This window comes from Prionailurus viverrinus, chromosome D3 (genome assembly GCF_022837055.1).
Source record: "Prionailurus viverrinus isolate Anna chromosome D3, UM_Priviv_1.0, whole genome shotgun sequence".
NCBI classification, from domain to species: Eukaryota; Metazoa; Chordata; class Mammalia; order Carnivora; family Felidae; genus Prionailurus; species Prionailurus viverrinus.
The window spans coordinates 452,636-477,575 of NC_062572.1; the positions used below are offsets into that span (position 1 = coordinate 452,636).

The 24,940-nt window shown below is 39.3% G+C and overlaps 1 protein-coding gene and 1 pseudogene across 10 annotated transcripts in view; both read right to left on the minus strand.

Annotated features, from left to right (window-relative positions):
* Nucleotides 1–509: 509 nt before the first annotated feature.
* On the minus strand, nt 510–2,311 carry LOC125149308 (tubulin alpha-1 chain-like; annotated as a pseudogene).
* Nucleotides 2,312–4,642: 2,331 nt separating this feature from the next.
* LOC125148584 (zinc finger protein 140) overlaps nt 4,643–24,940 on the minus strand; it is a 36,948-nt gene continuing 16,650 nt past the window's right edge. For 9 of the 10 annotated variants that reach the window (XM_047826557.1, XM_047826559.1, XM_047826558.1 and 6 more), the window contains one exon: nt 21,665–23,933. In XM_047826557.1, coding sequence (XP_047682513.1) covers nt 22,774–23,933 — 1,160 coding nt within the window. In that variant the 3' untranslated portion in view covers nt 21,665–22,773. Of the gene's footprint in view, nt 4,654–21,664; nt 23,934–24,940 lie in introns of those variants that run through there. The other variant, XR_007145645.1, reaches the window with a different exon arrangement.

Consider the following 24,940-nt stretch of genomic DNA (forward strand, 5'->3'; position numbering starts at 1 on the left):
ATACAGCCTTACCATTTTTCTGAGGAGCCTTCTGAAGTCTGACAGATCCGTTACTCTCCAGGCATATATAACCCTCCTGGCATTGTGAGACGTCCCTTTACGCTTATGTATTCCCTCAGCTCATCTCTGTTTTGGATTCATTTCCTGGAAGCTTTTTTTTTCCTTTTTGGTAGATTATAATCTTATTACCTTCTGGAAAAAGAGCCCATATGAGCTAAGTTGTTTATAACTACAAAATACTTTCTCTCGTCCTCATATTTGTTTGGTATTTTGGCCTTCTGTCTAAGTCCTGGAAAGGCAATTATTTTCCTTAAGAATTTTTCTTTTCATTTAAAACAGGGAATACTTTTTTCAAACCCATCAGAGAAATGGACAGCTTGGGTCTCATTGTGTTTTAAAGCATAGGTCAGTAATTGTATATGAAATTAACTGGTCAGAGCACAACTTTTCAATGTGTAGAACAGAATAAGCTTCCCTGTAAAAGCAGCACGTTTGTGGCTTTTTTAACTTTAGTATTCTTCTTCACCCTCTCCTTCGACAGAATCCACACCAACTTCCTCATATTCCCTCTCAAGGACAGCCATGTCCTCGTGGGCCTCAGAACACTCTCCTCCCTCCATGCCCTCACCCACATACCAGTGAACAAAGGCACGCTTGGCATACATCAGGCCAAACTTGCGGTCCAGGCGAGCCCAGGCCTCAGCAATGGCTGTGGTGTTGCTCACTGTGCACACAGCTCGCTGTACTTTGGCCAGGTCTCCACCAGATACCACAGTGGGAGGGTGGTAATTAATGCCAGCTTTGAAGCCAATAGGGCACCAGTCCACAAATGGCACGGTATGCTTGGTCTTGCTGGTGGCAGTGGCAGCATTGACCTCTTTGGGAACCACGTGGCCACAGTACAACAGGCAGCAAGCCATGTATTTACCATGGCAAGGGTCACATTTCACTGTCTGCTTGGCTGGCTCAAAACTGTTCATGGTAGGGGCGCCTGGGTGGCTCGGGTAAGTGTCCAACTTCGGCTCAGGTCATGATCTTGTGGTTTGTGAGTTCGAGCCCTGCATCGGGCTCTGTGCTGACGGCTCAGAGCCTGGAGCCTGCTTCAGATACTGTGTCTCCCTCTCTCTCTGGCCTTCTCCTCTTGAGCTCTCTCTCTCTCTCTTTCTCTCTCAAAAATAAACATTAAAAAAAAATTTTTTTTAAAGCTGTTCGTGGTAGGCTTTCTCAGCAGAGATGAAAGGAGCGTATGTGGCCAGAGGGAAGTGGACGCAGGGGTAAAGCACCCAGGTTGGTCTGGAATCTGTCAGAGCAACATTCAGGGCTCCATCAAATCTGAAGGAAGCAGTGATGGAAGACACAATTTGACCCGTCAGCCTATTTAGGTTAGCGTGGGTTGGATGTTCGATATCGAGGTTGCTACGCCAGATGTCCTAGATGGCCTCATTGTCTACCATGAAGACACAATCAGAGTGCTCCAAGGTGGTGTGGGTAGTGAGGATAGAGTTGGGCCCAACTACAGCTGTGGAAACCTGGAGGCTGGGTAAATGGAGAATTCCCGCTTGGACTTCTTGTCAGACTCAACAGAGAGTTGCGTCAGCAGGAGGTGAACCTGGAACCAGTTCCCCCTCCATGGCTGTGGAAAACCAAGAGGCCCCAAAGACTCGTGCACAAGTCAGCCAGTTTCTGAATTCAGTCCAAGACAAGGTCAGTGATCTCCCTGCTGATGGTGTAGTGCCCTCAGGCATAGTTCTCGGGATCACTTCCCCTGTCTGTGATGGGCTGCTCAGGGTGGAAGAGCCGGCGGTAGGTGCCAGTGCTTCCTGGTTTACAAACACTGCCCTGGGCATATGCTTGTCAGCACCCATCTCAGTGAAGAAGGTGTTGAAGGACACATCCCCTCCCCCATTGTTCTGACCAATGGGCGGGATGCCCTGTTCCAGGCAGTACAACTGGATGCCGGCCTGGCCAACATGGATGGAGATGTATTCACGTGGCCGCTGAGCAGGTGGTGGGGAGGACAGGGAGGGGCTGTTGCTTCTCACAGCATGTGCCTTAGGTGGTCGATGTAAGAACCTGCCTTCCCTCGGGATTTTGAAAGCAGGCAAAGCTAGATAGAAATGGAATAATAAAGAGGTGCCAGGGTGACTCAGTCGGTTGGATGTCCAGCTCCTGGTTTTGGTTCACATCATGATCTCACGGTCAGGCCTTGCATTGGGCTCTGAGCTAACCGTAGGGAGCCAGGTTGGGATTCTCTCTCTCCCTCTCTCTCTCTGCTCCTTCCCCACTCACACGGGCATTTGCGTTCTCTCATTCTCAGGATGGATGAATAAACTTAAAAAAAAAAAAAAAAGAACAGGGGTGCCTGGGTGTCTCAGTCGGTTGAGCATCCAACTTCGGCTCAGGTATGATCTCACAGTCCATGAGTTCGAGCCCCGCGTCGGGCTCTGTGCTGATAGCTCCGAGCCTGGGTTTCAGATTCTATGTCTCCCTCTCTCTCTGACCCTCCCCCTTTCATGCTCTGTCTCTCTCTGTCTCAAAAATAAATAAACATTAAAAAAAAATGAACAGTGGGGCGCCTGGGTGGCGCAGTCGGTTAAGCGTCCGACTTCAGCCAGGTCACGATCTCGCGGTCCGTGAGTTCGAGCCCCGCGTTGGTTCTGGGCTGATGGCTCAGAGCCTGGAGCCTGTTTCCGATTCTGTGTCTCCCTCTCTCTCTCTCTGACCCTCCCCCGTTCATGCTCTGTCTCTCTCTGTCCCCCAAAAAAATGAATAAACGTTGAAAAAAAATTTAAAAAAAAAAAAAAAAAAAAAAAAAAATGAACAGTGTTACCATTGAAAAGTCATGCCTGTTACTGATTTGTATGTAACCTGTTTATCATCTCTTGGAACTTTTAGATCAACTTATTTTTGGTATTCAAAGCTTTCATGATGATATGTTTAGTTCCAGTCTTTAAGAAATTGCCCGTTTCAATGGGTCAATGCTTAGATATTTCACTGTTTTTAGGAATTTCTCCTGTATTTGTTTCCCTCTTCCTCCTGTTTTTTTCTTTCTGGAACTCTGAATAATCTGGTGTTGAACCTTTGAAATTGATCATATCATTTTCTTACATTTTCTTTCTCACTGCTTATCTCTTTTGGGAGGTCTGCTTGCTGGAAAAGTTCCTCAGCTTTATCTTTAAACCTTTTTACCTATTTTTGGTTTCTGTTATAATTTTAAATTTCTTAAGATCTCTTAATTTGTGATTTTATATGTAAATAATAACCCATACATCCTATTAATGTTTTATGAGTAAAATCTCTCTCTGATGATTTTTAGATTTATATTATGAAAATTTCAGAACATAAAAAAAGTGTAATGATGGGGCACCTGGGTGGCTCAGACGGTTGAGAATCTGACTCTTGATTTCATCTTAGGTCACGATCTCAAGATTCATGAGATTGAACCCCACATTGGGTCTATGCTGACAGTGTGGAGCCTACTTGTGATTCTGTCTCTCCCTCAGCCTGTCTCTCTCTCAAAATAAATGAATATTAAAAAAAAAAAAAAAGATAATGAACACCCTGGTATCCATCACTATTTTGAAGCAGACCTTTTACACGATATATTGTAAATATTTCAGAATCTATCTATAATAAGAACTCCTTTAAAAATTAAAACAATTGGGGCACCTGGGTGGCTCAGTAGGTTGAGCATCCATCTTTGGCTTAGGTCATCATCTTGCAGTTCATGGGTTCAAGCCCTGCATTGGGCTCTGTGCTGACAGCTCAGAGCCTGGAGCCTGCTTTGGATTCTGTGTCTCCTCTCCCCCTCTCTCTGGAAATATGTGAAGTAGAATTTATGCTTTTCTCAAAAAGATAGTCATTTGTCTTGACAGCATTTTGATAACTAGTGCATCCTTTTCCCCCATGATTTACACTGCTGCCTTTATCATGTACGAAACGGCCAGCTACACATCAATCTGTTTCTGAAGTTACTGTTTTACTTTTTATTATTGCCTCATTATCATTATGTTTAAGTTACTAGAGATTTATAACACATTTTGAAATATAGTAGGGGCAAAGCACTATTTTAATAATTGCCTTGTTATTTGTGTAGCTTTGTTTTCCTATAAAACCTTAAAAAATCAGATTCTCATTTCAAGAAGTCCCTGTTGAGTATATAGATTAATGAAAATACAATTCAATTCTGGTCAGAGAAAAACTGAAACCAGTATAATATTGGATCCATGATCATGATGAATGTCTCCATTTATTATTTTTTTCCTGTTTGTCCCTAAATTCATTTAGTTTTTCTTATTAGTTCTGTAACTAGAAAAGAAATGAAACTTGGGGAATTAAGGAGCAAGTCCAGAGTACAATTCTTAACTTAAAAAGCTTTAACCAGAAGGCAAAGTAAGTTCCTTTTTTGAACAGGAAACATAACTTTCTAATTTTGTTTTGCTCCTGAAAGAAGGGTATGGATGTGGGATTGGGGGGGGGGGGGGGGAGACCTCCTTCACAAAACCTTAATTGCTGTGGACTCATTCAGCTTATTTGATAAATATTTGTTGAGTGTCTGCCATATGCTGGGAAACTTTCTAGGTACTCGGAATACAGGAATCAACAAATGAGATGGAAATCTATTTCTATATGGTTTACCCCAAAGAGACAGACCTTTCTGGTTTTAAGGACATAGAATCTACCTGTCAAAGATATTTGTCTAAATAAAAATGCCAACTTATCAAACTCAACACCCAAAAACCAAATAATCCAATGAAGAAATGGGCAAAAGACATGAATAGACACTTCTCCAAAGAAGACATCCAGATGGCCAACCGACACATGAAAAAATGCTCCACATCACTCATCATCAGGGAAATACAAATGAAAACCACAAAGAGATACCACCTTACACCTGTCAGAATGGCTAACATTAACAACTCAGGCAACAACCGATGTTGGCGAGGATGCGGAGAAAGAGGATCTCTTTTGCGCTGCTTGTGGAATGCAAGCTGGTGCAGCCACTCTGGAAAACAGTATGGAGGTTCCTCAAAAAACTAAAAATAGAACTACCCTATGACCCAGCAATTGCACTACTAGGTATTTATCCAACGGATACAGGTGTGCTATTTCAAAGGAACACATGTACCCCAATGTTTACAGCAGCACTATCAACAATAGCCAAAGTATGGAAAGAGTCCAAATGTCCATCAATGGGTGAATGGATAAAGAAGATGTGGTATATATATACAATGGAGTATTACCCGGCAATCATGAAGAATAAAATCTTGCCATTTGCAACTACGTGGATGGAACTGGAGGGTATTATGCTAAGTGAAGTTAGTCAGAGAAAGACAAATATCATATGACTTCACTCATATGAGGACTTTAAGAGACAAAACAGGTGAGCATAAGGGAAGGGAAACAAAAATAATATAAAAACAGGGAGGGGGACAAAACATAAGAGACTCATAAATATGGAGAATAAACTGAGGGTTACTGGAGGGGTTGTGGGAGGGGGAATGGGCTAAATTGGTAAGGGGCACTAAGGAATCTACTCCTGAAATCATTGTTGCACTATATGCTAACTACTTTGGATGTAAATTTTAAAAAGTAAAATAAAAATAAATGCCAATTCTGTATTTTTTCCCATTAAAACTTAACTCTATTGTATTGAGATGGGGGCTCATATTTGGAGGTTATCGCCTAATCTTCAAAAAGTGAGACTTGTAAAAATATTAACCTAATAAATTATTGCATGATTTGTTGTGATCCTTAAAGTCTCTCTAAGCACTAATTTTTTGTATACACACTGGTTTTTTTTTTTTAATTTATTTTAAAGCTATTGTAAAAATTATTTAGGAAAGTGTTATACCATCTAATTAACATTGTTAAGACCTTCTTCCCAACGTTTGGATCATGGTTTGTGCTTCTTTGTAGATCCCGTTCAAGTTCTAGATAGAATAAATTATCATGAGAAAATACAGACTTTGGGAAGAGAGACTGGATTGGAGGTAAACAAATGACCATTTGTTTCAAAGTCACATAGCTACCTTTAACAACTTTAATAAAATTCCTGAGTAGAGTAGCAGCCAAATCATCAGTTGATTGATCATGTGTGTTATTCAGTTAAAAACATCAAGTGATATGTAGAAAAGTAAGCCTACCTAAAATAGTTGTGTTTAACAGGAAAATTATTTTTCCATTTCAGAAGGTAACTAAAAAGTACACACGAAATTAAACAACCATGCTTCTTTTAGCTGGTTCTCTTTAGCTTTAATCTTTTTTCTTTTAATAATGCATGCTCCTGGGGCACCTGAGTAGCTCAGTCAGTTGAGTGTCTGACTCTTGATTTTGGCTCAAGTCATAATCTTGTGGCCAAGATCGAGCCCCTTATTAGACTCTGTGCTGACAGCACAGAGCCTGCCTGGGATTCTCTTTCCCTCTCTCTGCCCCTCCCCTGTTCTTTCTCTCTCTCTCTTAAAAGAAATGGAAAAACTTTTAAAAATAATAATAATGCATGCTTCTCCCACCCATTGCTGACAAATAGTCTCCAGGAGAAACCAGTATAAATAACCACGATGACTATTTTGCATGTGACTACAAATCCTAGTAAAGATTTTAAGGGCACCTGGGTGGCTCAGTTGGTTGAGCATCTCTCTCTGTCTCAAAAATAAATAAAAACATTAAAAAAAAAAAAGATTTTAAGCTGGCCAAACCCTGCTGGGGTGGTGGAGGGGGTCTACAGTTTTTCTTTTTACCTTGCCACCTATGGGGCCCTGTTTCCACCTTTCTTCTTTCACCTGAACCTGCCTCTTTGGCTGCAGGGAGGATACCCAGTGAAATGTATCCATGCTGTGGTTGGATCAGAGAAACAAGAAATATCCTGATCTCTCTGCTCTGTTGTGCAAGCAGATATCACTTTTAGACTCTCAAGATGGCAGCCATTAATCTGTCCTCCATAAGGGCTCTGTCGACACAGGACTCTATTTCTATGTGAGAAACACTGAGGAAGAAAGGATGATGGCTTGATTTCCCACAACGTGGTTACAGGGACCAGTGACCTTTAAGGGTGTGGCTGGGGAGTTCACCCAGGAGTGGATGATGCTTGATTCTGCTCAGAGAAGAATTTACAGAGATGTGATGTTGGAAAGCTATATAAATCTTATCTCAGTGGAATATCAGTTACAGAAGCCTACTGTGATCTCCCAGCTGGGTAAAGAAGAGATAAGAACTATGAGAAAGAGGGGCACCTGGGTGGCTCAGTCAGTTGAGCATCTGACTTTGGCTCAGGTCATGATCTCGCAGCTCGTGGGTTCGAGCCCCACATCAGGCTCTGTGCTGACAGCTCAGAGCCTGGAGCCTGCTTGGGATTCTGTGTTTCCCTCTCTTTCTACCCCTCCTCCACTCGTGCTCTGTCTCTCTCTGTCTCAAAAATAAACATATATATATATATATATATATATATATATATATATATATATAAAAGAACTATGACAAAGCGAATTCTCCAAGGCACCTATCCAGTCTAGTATATTCAACTTAAAAGACTCCACTCTTAAGCAGAATATTTGTAAGGAAAAATCCTCCAGTGCAGTGAAAATGATAAGATTCATAATGGATGATTGGTCTTCCACATTAACTGAAGACCAAGAATTCCATAAAGACCAGAAAACAGTGCAAGATCCCAGGGAGAAATATGAGGCAAGTGACCCAAAATAAAACAGCATCTCAGGAGAGATTCTATGACCATCATGAATTAGAGGAAAACTCTAAACTTAAATCAAAACTTGTTTTTTTCAAGAGAGTCTCCACTAAACATTGCCATAAATGCTACTTAGTATTGAGTGTTTGAAATATAATTCAATCTGGGGTGGCTGAGTGGCTCAGTCAGGTAAGCATCTGACTTCAGCTCAGATCATGATCTCACGGTTTGTGAGATTAAGCCCGCATTGGACTCTGTGCTGACAGCTCAGAGCCTGGAGCCTGCTTCGAATTTTGTGTCTCATTGTCTCTCTGCCCCTCCCCCACTTGTGCTCTGTCTCTATCTCTCAAAAATAAATGTGAAAAAAAAATTTTTAAAAGAACATAATTCAATCTTGGGGTGCCTGGGTGGCTCAGTCAGGTAAACGTCCGACTTAGGCTCAGGTCGTAATTTCATGGTTCATGGGTTTGAGCCCTGCATCAGGCTCTGTGCTCAGAGCCTGGAGCCTGTTTCAGATTCTGTATGTCTCTCTCTCTCTCCGCCCCTCACCTGCTCATGCTTTGTCTCTCAAAATAAATAAATGTTTTTTTAAAAAATCAATCTTAAACAATTACAAGAAACTGGGAATCTCTGTGAAATTCATACATATGATAGAGCTGTGACACCTTGGAAAAAACTCAAACAGCACAAAAAGAGTGTGCATGTTTCAAATATGGCATACACTTCAAACATAATAATATACTTCCTATATATAACAATTTAATCCCTATGAATGTAATAAAAGCAAGGCTTTTTGTCATTATCCATCCCTTAGGCAACAAGAGCAAACTCCTAGTGAAAAGAAATATTATGTAATCAATGTGGGAAAGCATTCAAAAGAAATTCTAATCTTATTTTGCACAAGAAAAGTCACATGGGTGTATGAGTGTAATCAATGTGGAAAAGCATTCAGTCAGAAAACATCTGTTAAGGTTCATGTGAGAACTCACACCAGAGAGAAACCTTATGAATGTAATCATTGTGAAAAATCCTTTGACACAAGTTATCTTATAGTGCACAAGAGAATGCACACTGGGGAGAAACCAGGAATGCAGTGGCTGTGGAAAAGCCTTTACAACAAGCTCGCACCTTAAAGTTCACAAGAAAATACACACTCAAGAGAATCTCTATGAATCCAATGACTGTGGGAACGTTTTTAGGGTTTCTCATCCCTTAGGATGCATGTGAGAACTCATACTGGAGAGAAATCCTATCAATGTAACGAATGTGGGAAGACCTTCAGTGTTTCCTCTTGCCTTAGGAGACACACGAGAACTCACACTGGTGAAAAACCCTATGAATGTATTCAATGTGGAAAAGCCTTCAGTTGGAGTTGTTCACTTACTATGCACAAGAGAATTCATACTGGGAGAGAAACTCTATAAATGTTATGAATGTAGAATTGTTTTTTTCATTGTCTTAAAGTGAACTCCAACTCATTGTTACAGTGTTTGTTATCCAAAATAAGCATGTAAAACATATAGTCCTCTAAAACACCTCTTCAGCAATGTAATACATTTTGGTCTGTGTTAGTTTAATTCTAAATGTATAAATGTATCACAACTTTTTGAATCTATATGGGTTTAGAATTACGCTTTTTAAAATATGATTTGAAGTTTGCAGTTATGTTCTTAATGATTTCTAAGTTAATTGCATTATATTTAGAGTAGCTGGAGTATCTGATACTACTTTATTGGTATTTTCTTTCTGGCCTGTTGTGGCAGATACTATTACTAGTCAGTCAGACATCCATCTCATCTTTTCCTACTGATAACCCTATTTTGGCTCACACTAGCAATATATCCAGTTATAAAACTCCTCGCAGTCTCCTTGCAGCCAAGTGTAGCCATTTTCCTCATCTTGAGAATCAAAACTAGTATCACTGGAAACAGACCTATGTAGCTTTTTCTCTTTGCCTTTTGCACTTCACCTTTTATACCTTCTCCATTGTTTTCCCTTCGAGTTTTCCATTCCTAGAGCTGAAAGAGCCATCTGTGGCCTTGAGAATGATAACCATGGCCTAAGGATGGTATAAAAGGAGATCCTGGTTCCTCAGAGACCTATTTAAATAGCTGTACCAGCAGTATACTCCTTGTATTTGGATATTTTTATGTGAGAAAAGTAAGCTTGATTAAAAAAAAAAATATATATATATATATACAGTCAACAGAGTAACCTTGTTTTTTAAAAAGAAAAAAGACCACACACAAAAAAGAAAAAGGTCACAGAGGTATGTAGAGTTAAATATTTTATGTTTGATGCATGTGTTTGGATAGGAACATAGGGAAGGGAGGAATAGAAGAAGAATATTTACAGAACTCTTGTGCTTAGGCTAGAAATGATGATAGAACCAAGGTCACTGAACCAAGTGATCAGAGAAGCAGGGAATCCCAAACATTTCAGTATTAGAAATCAAGTTTTCAGAGAAAGAGGAAGTTACAATTTTAATTGCTGAATGAAGCCCATGAGATTTTGCTAGTTGGTCCTGTAAAAACTGACTAGCTTGGCTCTAATATATTAAGAAACAAAACATAGAGGAGTCTATGATGGAAGAAAGAGGCAGTAGCTGCAGTTTTTGTCATGTTAACTTTATAGAGTTTGAGACATCCAGATGAACAGGCTGCACTTCTGGACCAGAGGAGGTGTCCAGGATGAAGATACAATTTTAGCAACATCAGTAGATAGACTACAGTAGGTCTTGTGGAGGCAACTAACATTGCAGAGAGAAAGTGGATGGTGTGAGAAGAGAATGTCTGCTACTGACCATGAAGACCTGCTCTATTTAAAGGTAGGCTGAATAAAGGACTCTTAGTAGGTAAGAGGAAAACCAGAAAGACTGGAGTTTTGCCAAACCAAGACAAACCAGTGTCTCAAGAAGGAAGGTAAAGTCAGTTCTTCTAAATGCTCTTTAGAGGTCAGATTAGATGATGAAGTCTTAAAAAGTGAACATATCATAGAGCAACATGAGGAATACTGTTAACCTTAGTTGGAAATAATACATTAAGGATGGATGGTAAGTTGGGTAGGTTTAGTAATCAATAAAGGACAAATAAGTAAAGACTGAATATAGACAAGTGTGAATAGGACAAAGTGTAGTAATTACAGAAAGATGTGGCCAAGGCAAAAGATTTTTTTTAATTTATTTTGAGAGAGTGCACGTGCACAACTGGAGGAGAGGCAGAGGATGAGAGAGCGAGAATCCCAAGCAGGCTCCACATTGTCATTGCGGAGCCTGACGCGAGGCTTGAATCCACAAACTGGGAGGTCATGAGCCAAAATCAAGAGATGGGCGCTTAATCTACTGAACCATCCATGCGTCCATGGCAAAAGATTTTTAAAGTAATGAGAAACTAGAACATCTTTAAGTCCTAACGTAATGTACCCAGTTTGGAGAGATTAAATATGCAGATGTAAGAAGAGAGATAGTCAATCATACAAAGTTCCTGAGAGGGGGTTGCAGGTGTCTGGAGCACAGAGAGATGTATTAATGTTACCTCGAAGAAGATACTTCCACCATCAAAGGAAGGGAGGAGTGGGTGGACTGGTTTTAATTTCTGCTTATTTACTTATAGCTAACTTAATGGAGCTGCCCTCAGAGTATCCGAAGTGTAAAGTGTTCTTTGGTTTTTTTAAGAGTTACTTTCTGAATGAAGGAAAACTTCCAGATTTATTCTATGAGGCCAGAATTACCCCAAACCCAAAACCAGATAAAGACTCCACTACAAACAAGAACTACAACCAATATCCTTAATGAATATGGATGCAAAAATTCTCAATAAAATACTAGCAAGTCAAATCCAACAATATGTTTAAAAAATCACTCACCACAATCAAGAGGAATTTACTCCTGGGTTGCAAGCATGGTTCAATATTCGCAAGTCAATCAACATGATACACATTAATTTAAAAAAAAGGATGAGAGCCATATGATCATTTCAATAGATGCAGAAAAAGCATTTGACAAAGCACAGCATCCATTCATGATAAAAAAAAAAAAAAAAAACTTAACGAACCAGGTTTAGAAGAACATACCTCAACATAATAAAGGCTATGTATTAACCCACAGCCAACACCATCCTCAATGGGGAAAGGCAGAGCTTTTCCACTACGATCAGAAACAACACAAGGATGTCCACTCTCACTACTGTTAAATAACAGTAACATAACATAGTACTGGAATTTGTAGCCTCAGTAACCAGACAATGAAAAGGAATAAAAGACATCCAAATCGGCAAGAAACAAGTCAAACTTTCACTCTTTGCAGATGACCTGAAACCCATAGAGAAAACCTGAAAGACTCCACCGAAAACCTGCTAGAACTGATACCTGATCTCAGTAAAGTCACAGGATGTAAAATCAGTGTACAGAAATCCAATGCATTTATACACCAATAATGATGTGGCAGAGAGAGAAATTAAGGAATCCCATTTACAATTGCACCAAAACCAATAAGATACATAGGAATAAACCTAACCAAAGAGGTGAAAGACATGTATTATGAAAACTATAAAACACTAATGAAAGAAATTGAAGATGACACAAAGGCTCATGGGTAGGAAGAACAAATATTGTTAAAATGTCAATACTACCCAAAGCAATCTACATATTTAACACAATGCCTATCAAAATACCAACAGTTTTCACAGAGCTAGAACAAACAATCCTAAAATGTGTATGGAACCGCAAAAAAACCGTGCATAGCCAAAGCAATCTTTTTTTTTTTTTTCCTGAAGTTTATTTGAGAGGCAGAGTGAGTGAGTGAGTGAGTGGGGAGAGGCAGCGAGCGAGGGAGAGAGAATCCCAAGCAGGCTCCTCGCCATTAGCACAGAGCCCGATGCGGGGCTCTATCTCAAGAACCATGAGATCATGACCTGAGCCGAAATCAAGTCCGATGCTTGCTTAACTGATTGAGCCACCCAGGTACCCCACATAGCCAAAGCAATCTTGAAAAACAAAAGCAAACCTGAAGGCCTCACAGTCAGGCACCCCAGTATGTGTAGTTAATTTTTCATTCTTAACAACTGCTTAGTATTTATATATACCTATACATCTGTACATCCATATGTACATCCATATGGATGTACTGTATTCAGTCATTTCCCCCTCCAGATATTTTATAATAAACAACACTGCCATGAACAATATTGTTTATGTATCTTGCTTTCCCTTAATCTGTTCTTCATGCTGTTCCCAGGGTGACCCATCAAAGTACTAATCACATTGTATTACATTTCACTTTTAAGTCTTCCACTGGCTTTTCCTCCATTAAGATAAATTCCTTTTAGGGGCGCCTGGGTGGCGCAGTCGGTTGGGCGTCCGACTTCAGCCAGGTCACGATCTCGCGGCCCGTGAGTTCGAGCCCCGCGTCAGGCTCTGGGCTGATGGCTCAGAGCCTGGAGCCTGTTTCCGATTCTGTGTCTCCCTCTTTCTCTGCCCCTCCCCCGTTCATGCTCTGTCTCTCTCTGTCCCAAAAATAAATAAATGTTGAAAAAAAAAATTAAAAAAAAAAATTCCTTTTACATGACCTTCCACACTCAAACTCTTAGCTGTCTTTCTGGGCTGCCTTCCTTGCTACACCCATCTTTTCAGTCTCTCTCTGGACCTTAACCTGGCCTGTTCACCCTTGGTTCTGAACCCTCTGTCTGCTTTAACACACTGATCAGACACAGTGTTGCCTGTTTAAATACATATCTTGCCTTCTAAACCGTAAGCTTTGGTAAGGGGAGAACTTTGTCTCAGTTTTTCACTGTTTTACTCCTAGTACTTGGCCCATAGTAGGTATTGATTTAAACATTTAAAACTTTTCAGTGCAGGGGCACCTGAATGGCTCAGTCAGTTAAGCATCCGACTCTGGGTTTCAGCTCAAGTCGTTATCTCACAGTTCATGAGATCAAGCCCCATGTATGGCTCTGTGCTGACAGCACAAAGCCTGCTTGAGATTCTCGCTTTCTGCCCCTCCCCCGTTCATGCTCTCTCAAATAGACTTTAAAAAAACTTTTCAATGCATTGTATGCCTTTTCTTGTTTACTTAGTATTTCAGTGGAGGCCTAGGTTAAAACAAGGGCTGGGTTTTAAGGGATTGTATAAGGCAAAATTTGCATGTATCAAAATGTCTGTTTTCTAAGCACTGGAGTCCCACTCAGCATAGCAAGATATCCCACCATGACAGGCATGTCAAGAGAACTTCAGTTTAATGGATATGTATTCCTATTCTCTCCTCTCCCAGCCCCTCAGCCCTCTTCCTTCACCTCACAGCCTGCCTCCTCTGTCACACACTCATGTAATTTATTTTGCAGTCAGTGTTCGTATGCTGCTACATTGTGTATTAAAAGGAATGAAATGCCCCAGCATTGTTGAGGGTGCAGTATTCTTCAGGTTGTTGATGGCAGCATAAATTAATACAACTTTTCTGGAGGACAGATAAGCAATATGTGCCCAAAACAAGAATATTCATAACTCCTAACCTAGCAATTTTTTTCTGAGCTTTTATGAAAGAGCTCTTCATTGAAGCTTGTATAAGTAACATTTGTCATCTCAGTTTCAAGCTCTAGTGAAAAACTGCAAAATTCCTAAATTTCTAATAGCATCTAGTTGGGTTTTACATCACCATGTATGTCCATAAAATGGGACAAAATGCACTTATTAAAATGTAGTTTTATATTTATTGGTGTGGGGATGTATTCAATATATTGTGACTTTCAAAAATACAATTACAGATATCAGAATATGATCATGTTAAAATATATAAGTATGTATGTATGTATGTGCGTGCATTAAAAATATCCTGGAAAGACATACGCTGAAATGTTATCAGTAGTTATTTCTGAGTAACAATTTTTTATTGAAGTATAGTTGACATACAATGCTATATTAGCTTCAGGTCTACAGCACAGTGATTCAACCATTCTGTACATTATGCTGTGTGCTCATCATAAATGTAGTTACATCCGTCACCATACATTATTATAGTATTATTGACTATATTCCTCATCCTGTACTTTTTTTAGAGAGGGAGAGAGAGAGCATGAGCAGGGGAGAGGGACAGAGGGAGAGGAAGCGAGAGAAAATGTGGGCTTGACCCCATGACCCCAGGACCATGACCCAAGCCAAAATCAAGAGTCACACACTCAACTGACTGAGCCATCCAAGCACCTCTTATGCTGTACGTCTTATCCCTAGGAGTTTTTTATTTTATAACTGGAAGTTTGCATCTATTTTGCCCACTTCCTCAACCCCCTGCTCTCTCGCAACCACCACTTTATTTACTGTATTTATGATTCTAGTTCTTATATTTTTTGGATTACACATATAAGTGAAATAACATGGTATTTACCTGTGACTTTTTTCACTTAGCATAATAGTCTCTTGGTCCATCCATATTGTTTCAAATGGTAAGATCTCATTTCTGAGTAATATTCCATTGTAGGTATATAGCACATATTTATCCATTCACCTGTCCATGGACACTTGAGTTGTTTCCATATCTTGGCTATTGTAAAAAATGCTGCAATATACATGTAGATGCATATATCTTTTCAAACTCGTGTTTTCATTTTTCTTTGGGTAGATCCCCAGTAGAATTACTGCATCATGTGGTATTTCTATTTTTACTTTCTTGAGGAACCTCCACACTATTTACCACAGTGGTTGCACCAATTTACATTACCACTATCAGCGCATGAAAGTTCTCTTTTCTCCACATCCTCACCAACACTAGTTATTTCTTGTCTTTTCAGTACTATTTTGACAGGTGTAAGGTGGTATCTCATTTTGGTTTTGACTTGCATTTCCCTGATGATTAGTGATGTTGAGTATCTTTTCATATGTCTGTTAGCCATCTGTATACCTTTGGAACAATGTTTACTCAGGTTCTCTGTCCATTTTTAAATTAGATTATTCAACTTCTTTAGCATTGAGTTGAACAAGTTCTTTATATATCTTGGCTATTAACCCCTTATTGGACATACTGAATGTAAATATCTTCTTTCATTCACTAGGTCGCCTTTTCATTTTGTTGATTTCCTTTGCTGTTCAAAAGCTTTTTATTTTGGTATAGTACCGATAGTCTATTTCTGCTTTTGTTTCCCTTTCCTAAGGAGACATGTCTAGCAAATGTCGCCAAGGCAAATGGCCAAGAGATTATTGCCTATGTTTCCTTTTAAGAGTTTTAAGATTTCAGGTCTCACATTTTAAGTCTTTGAGTTTATTTTTGTGTATCATGCAAGAAAGTGGTCATTTCCCCAACAGCACTTATTGAGATGTCTTTTCTCCATTATATATTCTTCCCTCCTTTGTCATAGATTAATTGACCATATAGGCGAGGGCTTATTTCTGGCTCTCTGTACTGTTCCATTGAACCATGTATACCTTGATCTGTCTTATTAGTGGTTATTTCTGAGTCATAATTTTATTTTACTTGTCTGTTCTCTAGTCCATGTAGTAAACAGAACTAAGTTTTCTGTTCTTTTTAGGTGAACAATTCTATCATGAACTAATTTCCAAAAGCATGATTATAATGTCTTCAAAGTCATACATAGATTTGCTTAGACTGTTACTGGATATCGGTTCTATCCATTTTTGAAGTATCAGATATTTTTTTTTTTACATTTTTAAACTGTCTTTACTATCTCCCAACTTTTTAAAAGCAAACCTTTTGAAAAAGCATGTTTTAAAGTACTGCTTAAGAGTGTGGGCTCTTTTTAGACTTCATTTAAGTAGACTTTGAGGCTAAATTCAGAACAGAGGGAAACAAGTAAGATGGTAGGATAAGAATAGGGGCACCTGTGTTAGATAAGGCAGTCAAGAAAGGTCCCCAGGTGACCATCAGCCGGAATCTGAAGGAAAGGTAGTAGTCCTCCTTGGCGGGGCGGGGGGAACAGGAGAGCTTTCTGAATAGAACAAGAGTCAAAGTCGTCATTCAGACCATGGCATATTTTTCCTCTCTTTCTCTCCCCTCCCCCATCTCTGTTTCAGTATTTTTGTTATTGATTCACCTTCCAGTTTACTATCTCTAGTTATGTATTCAATTTGTGTTTAGTCCATCTATTCAATTCTTAATTTCAGATATGGTGTTTTCAATTCTAGAATAGCCACTTGCCTTTTTTATAGATTCTTCTTACTAGTTGAAATTGTTTTTTCTTCCATTCTTTCCTGTATTTTAACATATTAACCATATATCAAAATCCTTGTCTAAAACCCCCAATATCTAGGCACCTGTATGTCTGCTTCTCTCGTCTGTTTTGTCTCTTATTGATTACAGGCATACCTCAGAGATACTGTGGATTCAGTTCCAGACCACTACAGTAAAGCACAATATCGCAAGAAAGCAAGTCAAATGATTTTTTTTGTTTCCCAGTGCATATGTTATGTTTACTCTTCAGTCTATAAAGTGTGCTATATTGTTAATTTCTATTAAAAAACACACACACACACACACACACACCTTAGTTTTTAAAATACTTTATTGCTAAAAAAAAAAAAATGCCAACCACCACTTGGGCCTTCAGTGACTCATAACCTTTTTGCTGGTATTGGATCTTGCCTTGCTGTTGATGGCTGCTGACTGATCAGGGTGGTCGTTGCTGAAGGCTGGGGTGGCTGTGGCAATTTCTTAAGATAAAGAAGTTTGACCCATCAATTGACTCTTCCTTTCAAGAATGATTTCTCTATAGCATATGATGCTGTTTGATAGCTTTATACCCGGAGTAGAATTTCCTTCAAAATTAGAGTCAGCACTCTCAAATCCTGCCACTGCTTTGTCAACTAAGTTTATGTAATAATTTAAATCCTTTGTCATTTCAACAATCTTCACGGCATCTTCACCAAGACTAGATCCCATCTCAAGGAACCACCTTCTTTGCTCATTGATAAGAAGCAACTCCTCATCTGTTAAAATTTTATCATGAGATTGCAGCAATTCAATATAATATTAACGAAAAATAAATATTATGAGAATCACCAAAATGTGACACAATGACATACAGTGGGCAAATACTGTTGGAAAAATGGCACAGATAGAATTGTTCAACACAGGGTCACCACAAACCTTCAATTTGTTTAAAAAAAAAAAAGTATCTGCAAAGCACACTAAAATGAAGTATATCTATATATGTTCCTGTCCTTCACATGCCTAGTAATTTGTTTTTTAATTGTGTACCAGACATCATGTTTAAAAGAACCACAGGGGCTCTAGGTTACATTACCTTCTACCAGAGAGTTTCTCCTTTCCTCTGTTTGAGGTGCTAATCACCTCAGTCCCATAAGTTTGAGCTGGCTCAGAGCTACACTGCATTTTTAATAAGCCTCATGTTAGCCTTGTTTAGCCTTTGTATTTTAGGCAGGACTCTCCTAAAGCTTTTAAATCCGAGGGCTTGGTAGGTCCTAGTCTCCTTAACCTCCTACCTCATGCAGCTTCAAATTTTCACAGATGGCTTGAGGAGAAGACTGGCTACTTATTTTGGGCAGTCACCCGTCTCTAGTGGGCTTTTCATCCCTAAGTACCACAGACACTGCAGATACTTCACTCTTTCAGCTTTGATTCTAGCCACCCAGAGTTCTGCACAGCCTTAAAATTCAGCAAATGTCCCAGGAGAGGGAACCAGCTGTGTGCACTTGAAGCTTCTCAAGTTGCTAATCTGCCACGTCACCTTCAAATGACCACAAAAACTTGAGATTTCCCTCTGGAATTTTGGTCCATTTAGTCATCATTGCTTCCACAGTTCAAATATGCCTTTAAAAATATGATTTTTGAGGAGCACCTGGGTGGCTCGGTCGGTGGAGCACCTGACTCTTAATTTCAGCACAGGTCATGATCTCATGTTTGGTGGGATCAAGCCCCACATCGGGCTCCGTTTTGGGAGCACAAAGCCTGCTTGGGATTCTCTCTCTCTTTCTGCCCCTACTCCGTTCACACTCTCAAATAAATACACATTTAAAAAACAACAAAAAACCACTAAAGGGGCGCCTGGGCTCAGTTGGTTAAACATCCGACTTTGGCTCAGGTCATGATCTCACGCTTTGTGGGTTCAAGCCCTGCATTGGGCTCTGTGTTGACAGTGTGGACCCTGCTTGGAATTCTCTCCCTCTCTCTCTGCCCTTCCTTGGCTCGCATTTTCGCTCTCAAAAATAAATAACAACAACAAAAAAAAAACTAGTAAAAATATATTTGTATTTTATCTGCTTTATCTGGTTGTTGCCACAATACTTCATCCTATTTGAAAGTAGACTTGTTGAAAACATTAGAAGTAGCAGTGGAATCCAACCTGATAGTAACATCACATTCATTTGAAGAGAGAACAGTAAAAACTGGTACACATTCTACACTCACAACAGCACGACAGCTGCATCTAGGAGTTGCCAGATGTGGACAGTCATTCAGCTGTAGACCTAGCTTGACAGTATACAATATAATTATTCCGAAGGTAAAGTCAATTCAGGAAGATTTCCCACAGTAATTATACAGGAGTCATATTCCAGAAGATACCATGTGTTATGTGAATGACTACCCAATATGCTCTTCTATAAAGGATAGACCTATTCATTTGAAGTATGATGCTTTTATACTATATGGATAACTGAACAAAGGACAACAGAATAATGAAAATACTGTGTCTGTCTCAGTTCAAATAATGGTTGCATTCCTGAGCATGTTTCACTAAACTTTACACATCTCGAATATGCAATCCTAAGAAAATTGTGTCTGAAATACAAACTACTACATAGAACAAAATGCTTTAGCTGGGGATCACCTGGTTGACTCCGTGAGTTAAGCACCCAACTCCTGATTTTGGCTCCGGTCATGATCCCAGGATCATGGGATAGAGCCCCACATTGAGCCCCGTGTTGAGCTCTGCACTGGGCACAGAGCCTGCTTAGGATTCTCTCTCCCTCTCCCCTTTCCTCACTCATTCTCTCTCTCTCTCTCTCTCTCTCTAAAAAAAAAAAAAAAAAAAAAGCGTTCAAGCTGGATGTTTACGCCCTCATGTGTATTGAGATGGTCATACTATAGATCACCATTGTTTCTGTCTCAAGCATACAAATAGGAACTGAAATAATATTATGTTCTACAAGTGACCTAAAATGCAGTATCGGGGTGTCTGGGTGGCTCAGTCGGTTAAGCGTCCGACTTCAGCTCAGGTCACGATCTTACAGTTTGTGGGTTCGAGCCCCGCGTCGGGTCCTGTGCAGACAGCTCAAAGCCTGGAGCCTGCTTCAGATGCTGTGTCTCCCTCTCTCTCTGCCTCTCCCCCATTCACGCTCTGTCTCTCTCAAAAAGAAACATTACAAAAAATAAAGTGCAATATCATCCATACGTTTTTCTCCTACTGTTTGCTGTTATATCTTAGTGTGTCTGGCTATTTTTGCAGAATTTCTCCTTGAAAAACAGGCAACTTTCTTTTTTGGGCTTCCACTACCATTGGAAAGCACTACAGCTTACAAAAAGTGATTATGTTAAATATGGAAAGATGTAACAGATTTGTGTGCTAAAATTGAGAAAGAAAGCAACTATGAACCTTGCCAGCACCTTCTTGTTATGACAAATAAAACATACTGTATAACAGAATTCCCACAAACCATTCACTTTCTTTCTTACTTAGTAGTGTCTTGACATCTCTTATTGTATAATCTAGAAACTACGTATTTAAATTTAATTAAAAATAATGGCATAGTTCTTATTTTCTGAAATATCTCAACCACAAATTGAGAATACCTTTAGGATGAGTTACATAGTTCAGGATGATGTTGCATGAAGGGAATTTTATGGGCAAATTGTTATTTTTGAAAGACTGATTCAGGCAATTTGGTAAGCTGGGCCACTACCTGCAAAGGTGCTCCCTGCCTGATTGCCCCACCCTTACCTGATCAGAGGCCTCTTATCATTTTTTCTCCATCATTCTTTGATTCTTTCCCTTGCTCCAGTAAGGAGGTCACATTTGATTTAGAAACAGAGAGTCCTGCTTACAAGAGGGAAAAAATAGATACTTCAAAATATTATGGTTCCTCCTAGATCCAGACCCAATCTCTTAATATAAAGGCAGAAAAGCTATTACAAGAAAAGCAAAAGCAGAAGGAAACAAGCAAGCCACTTCCCACTTGTACCAATTTTAATTCATTCTCTCAAGAATATGGAGAAGGAATCCAGGTGGGCAATTTAAAGCCCACTCCCTATTTCCTAAAGAGAAAGCAAAGATACCTAAGTTCAGGTTCTAAATTTGCAGGAATAGTAACCTTGGATGAGGTTCCCATAGTTCTCAGTCATTATGTTCCCATATAACTTCTGCTCAGCGTCCAATCAGCCCCTTCCTCCTGAGACAAGTCTATGGCCACGTCTCAATGTTACAAACCTCTAAAATGATAAATACATTTGGGGCGCCTGGGTGGCTCAGTTGGTTGAGCTTCCGACTTCGGCTCAGGTCACGATCTCACCGTCTGAGTTTGAGCCCTGCGTCGGGCTCTGTGCTGACAGCTCAGAGCCTGGAGCCTGCTTCGGATTCTGTGTCTCCCTCTCTCTCTAACCCTCCCCCGCTCATGCTCTGTCTCTCGGTCTCAAAAATAAAATAAAACATTAAAAAAATTAAAATGATAAATACATTTTTGTTCACCAAAGACCCCCATATGGTGCTAGGAAAATAATGCCAGGCACACCAAAGGAAAGGGAGGATTTGTACCACGGAGTTGTTCTGGTAGAGATTGAGGCTTGGAGAAAATTATTAGGCAGCAGCGATGTATGTCACAAGGAGTAGGAGAGAAAAATGCCAGCCTCTCACTTTGTGAAAGATTTACCCATACATGAAAAAAACAGACTTAAATAAGGCACTTATTCAAGTGCTAAGTTGCATATTATCTATACTAAATGCAAGGTAAGTTCTTAAAAGGAGGCAGACAGATGCTTGAAAGATACACCTTTAACTGGGACATTAAAAAATGGGCAAGGTGTACATGGAGAGTGAAAACATCATCTGATTTATTTTGACAAATACGTGCTTACAAAAGAAATGTTCCTACTGTAAATGGAACAAGAGGAAAAGTACCTTGGCATTTTCCTGTGACACACCTTATTTACATTTATTTCGGACTAAAACAGGTCTAGTCATATTCAAGGATAAACATGAGTTAGCATAACTTTAAATCTAAATTGTCTCACAGTTAAAGCCATAATATATTAAAAAGGTTTCAGTAATCATGTATGTTTCAACAAAAGCGCACTACTCTTGTTAGTGATATCGATATTGTGGTAGTTGCATTTTCATAATCACAAATGTGTGGAAAAAACTCTGCAAGTACTAGATTAATTAACTAGAAAATAAAATATTTATTCATAGCTTTTTGAATTTGCTTTAAAGCAAAAATCACCTCACCCCCAAGAAAAGAAGAAAAAAAAAAAAGAAAAAAAAAAAAAAAAAAAAAACCTCCCACAGATTCCCTCCAGTATGACTTCTCAGAACTCTTAAGATTTTGCCACACTCATTACAATGGTAGTTTTTCCCCCAGTATAATTCTGTAGTTTGATATAATGCAGAAAGTCACCCTATATTCAGTACATTTATAGTGTTGTGTTTTCTCTTTAGAAGAGTATTTTAAAACCTAATAAATATTGCATGGTACAAAAAACACTCCTGAATCATTGTGTTTGCATGACTTTGCTTCATTATTAATTTTCTGATGTCCAAGAAAAAGTGCAATCTTACCCACACATTCTGCCCTGTTTGAGCCGACAGATGCAGAATTAGGGCCAATTTCTAATTAAAAGCTTTCTCACATCTATTGGCCACGTATCCTTGTCTGGTAGGAAGTTACAAATGTAGAGTAAGGGAATCTCACCAAATGAAGGCTTCTCAGTATTGACTGATTTCATCTTCTGATATTACAAAAAGAATGCAAAGCTATTAATGGCTTTCCCACATATTCCTAGGTTATTTTTTCTCCAGGATGTTGAATCAAGTATGACCCATTTTTCTTCACATTGAACATATTCACATAAGGCTTCTTTCCAAGAATCCTTTGAAGTCAAAGTTAAGGCATTAACTGTTTGCTTTTCTTAATCCATATTCTTATGTTTTCTCTATAGCGTGAATTTCTTTGTGTTCAGTAAGGAACGAGTGATAATTAAATGAATTCTCATATTCATAAGGGTTCTCTAGAGTGTGTGTTCTCTGATGTTTGGCAAGGTTTGAGCTCCAGCTGAAGGACTTATTGCACAACTTACATACATAGGGCTTCTCCCCAGTGTGAGTTATCTGATGTAGAATGAGGGAAAAGCTCCGGCTAAAGGTCTTATCACATTCAGTACACGCATAGGGCTTTTCTCCGGTATGAATTTTCATATGTTGCATAAGGGATGCATGCCACGTGAAAACTTTACCACAGTCATCGCATTCATAGAGCTTTTCTCCAGCATGGATTCTCTGATGTTTAATAAGGAATGAGTGGCATCGGAAGGCTTTCCTACACTCATTACATTCATAGGGGGTTTTGGTAGTATGGATGCTCTGATGCCGAGTAAGGTGTGAAGAACGGCGAAATGCCTTCCCACATTCAATGCATTCATAAGGTTTCTCTCCGGTATGTGTAATCTGATGGCGAATGAGTTCTGAGCCACTGCTAAAGGCTTTCCCACATTTCCTACATATATACTGTTTCTTTCCTATATGAATTCTCTGATGTCGAGTGAGGTTTGAGGCACGGCTAAAGGCCTTTCCACATTCAGTACATTCATAGGGTTTCTCCCCAGTATGTGTTCTCTGGTGTTCAATGAGGAATGAGAGATAACTGAACGTTTTATTACAGTCCTTACACTCATGGGGTTTCTTTCCAGTATGTATCATCTGATGTTTCACAAGGTTTGAGATCTGGCTAAAGGTTTTGCCACATTCCTTACATACGTATGGTTTCTCTCCAGTATGAGTTCTCTGATGTAGCACAAGGGAAAAGCGCCGACTGAAAGTCTTCCCACATTCATGACATCCATGGGGCCTCTCCACGGTATTGATACTCGTGTGCTGAGACAGGGCTCCCTGATGAGACACTGTTCCTTGCCGGATACACCCCTGATTTCCTTGCATCTGAGTATCTTCCTCGAATTTCCAGCCTCCTTTAAAACTGGAATATTCAGGGCCGTGGCTTAGAATTCTTTCCACTACCAAACACTGGGGTGAGTCATCTTCATAAATGACATTTTTTTGAGAAAACTCTTTGACCTCACGATTTGGTTCTGAAAATGAAAAAACAAAGCAGTTGTTTCTCTTTTTTTCTGTGTTGAGTAAGATAAAGCCACTCCTCACTTTTTTAATGAGAGATTTTTAAAAAAGGCATCTCAGCAGTGCATAGCTTTCACAGTTTTTGTAGTTCTCGTGGAGACTGAAATCAGAACAGTAAGCCCAGAAATTCAGAACATATCAGAGGGGAGATGTAGGTAAATAACAAGAAAAGCTAAGTAGAAGTAACTGAAGAGGGAGGATAAAACAGAACACGAAGATAAATAATTGGGAAGGATGGGTTTTGGTCCTCAGCTCCACTTAAACTTTATCTGAGGCCAAAATGACTTGAGAAAGACAATTTCATAATGCTGCTAATAAACCACAAATGTTCCTCACGTCCCACAAAGACATCACACTCTGTTTACTTAATGCCTTTGGAACACCTTACAGTAACTTATTCTAAATGACCAAATAAGTAAAAGGTACCTCTGACAATGACGGTCTATGACCCTCACTCTAACTCTACTTTCCAAACTGACAGCTGACACTCTACTTTGGTATAACAGTGTCTTTCCATCAGATGCTTTTGATAGACAAACATAGGCCCCGATTTTCTCCAGGCTAACTTTATCATTTTGGGGGGGAAACAGAAACTATAATATGAATAATATGAAGACTTTTTAAAAAATATATTCACTCATATCCTAATTCTTAGGAAATATGTAGGAGTAAAAGGCCATGATGTATACAACTTACTCTCAGATGTTTCAAGAAAAAAAGCATATACCAAAGGATAGAACAAACAAGGTAAAATGTCCGCAGTAGGTAAATTTCAGTAACAAGCTTGTGGTTATTCTTTATACTATTCTTGCAAGCTTTCTGGAAGTTTAAAATTATATCCAAAAACACATTAAAAACTTCATTTTCCTCTAAAACACACTGTGACATTTATTTTGTTTGAGGGGGTGCTATCTTTTATTATCACTGACCATAAGCTTCTAGGAAATATAAATAGATCTAT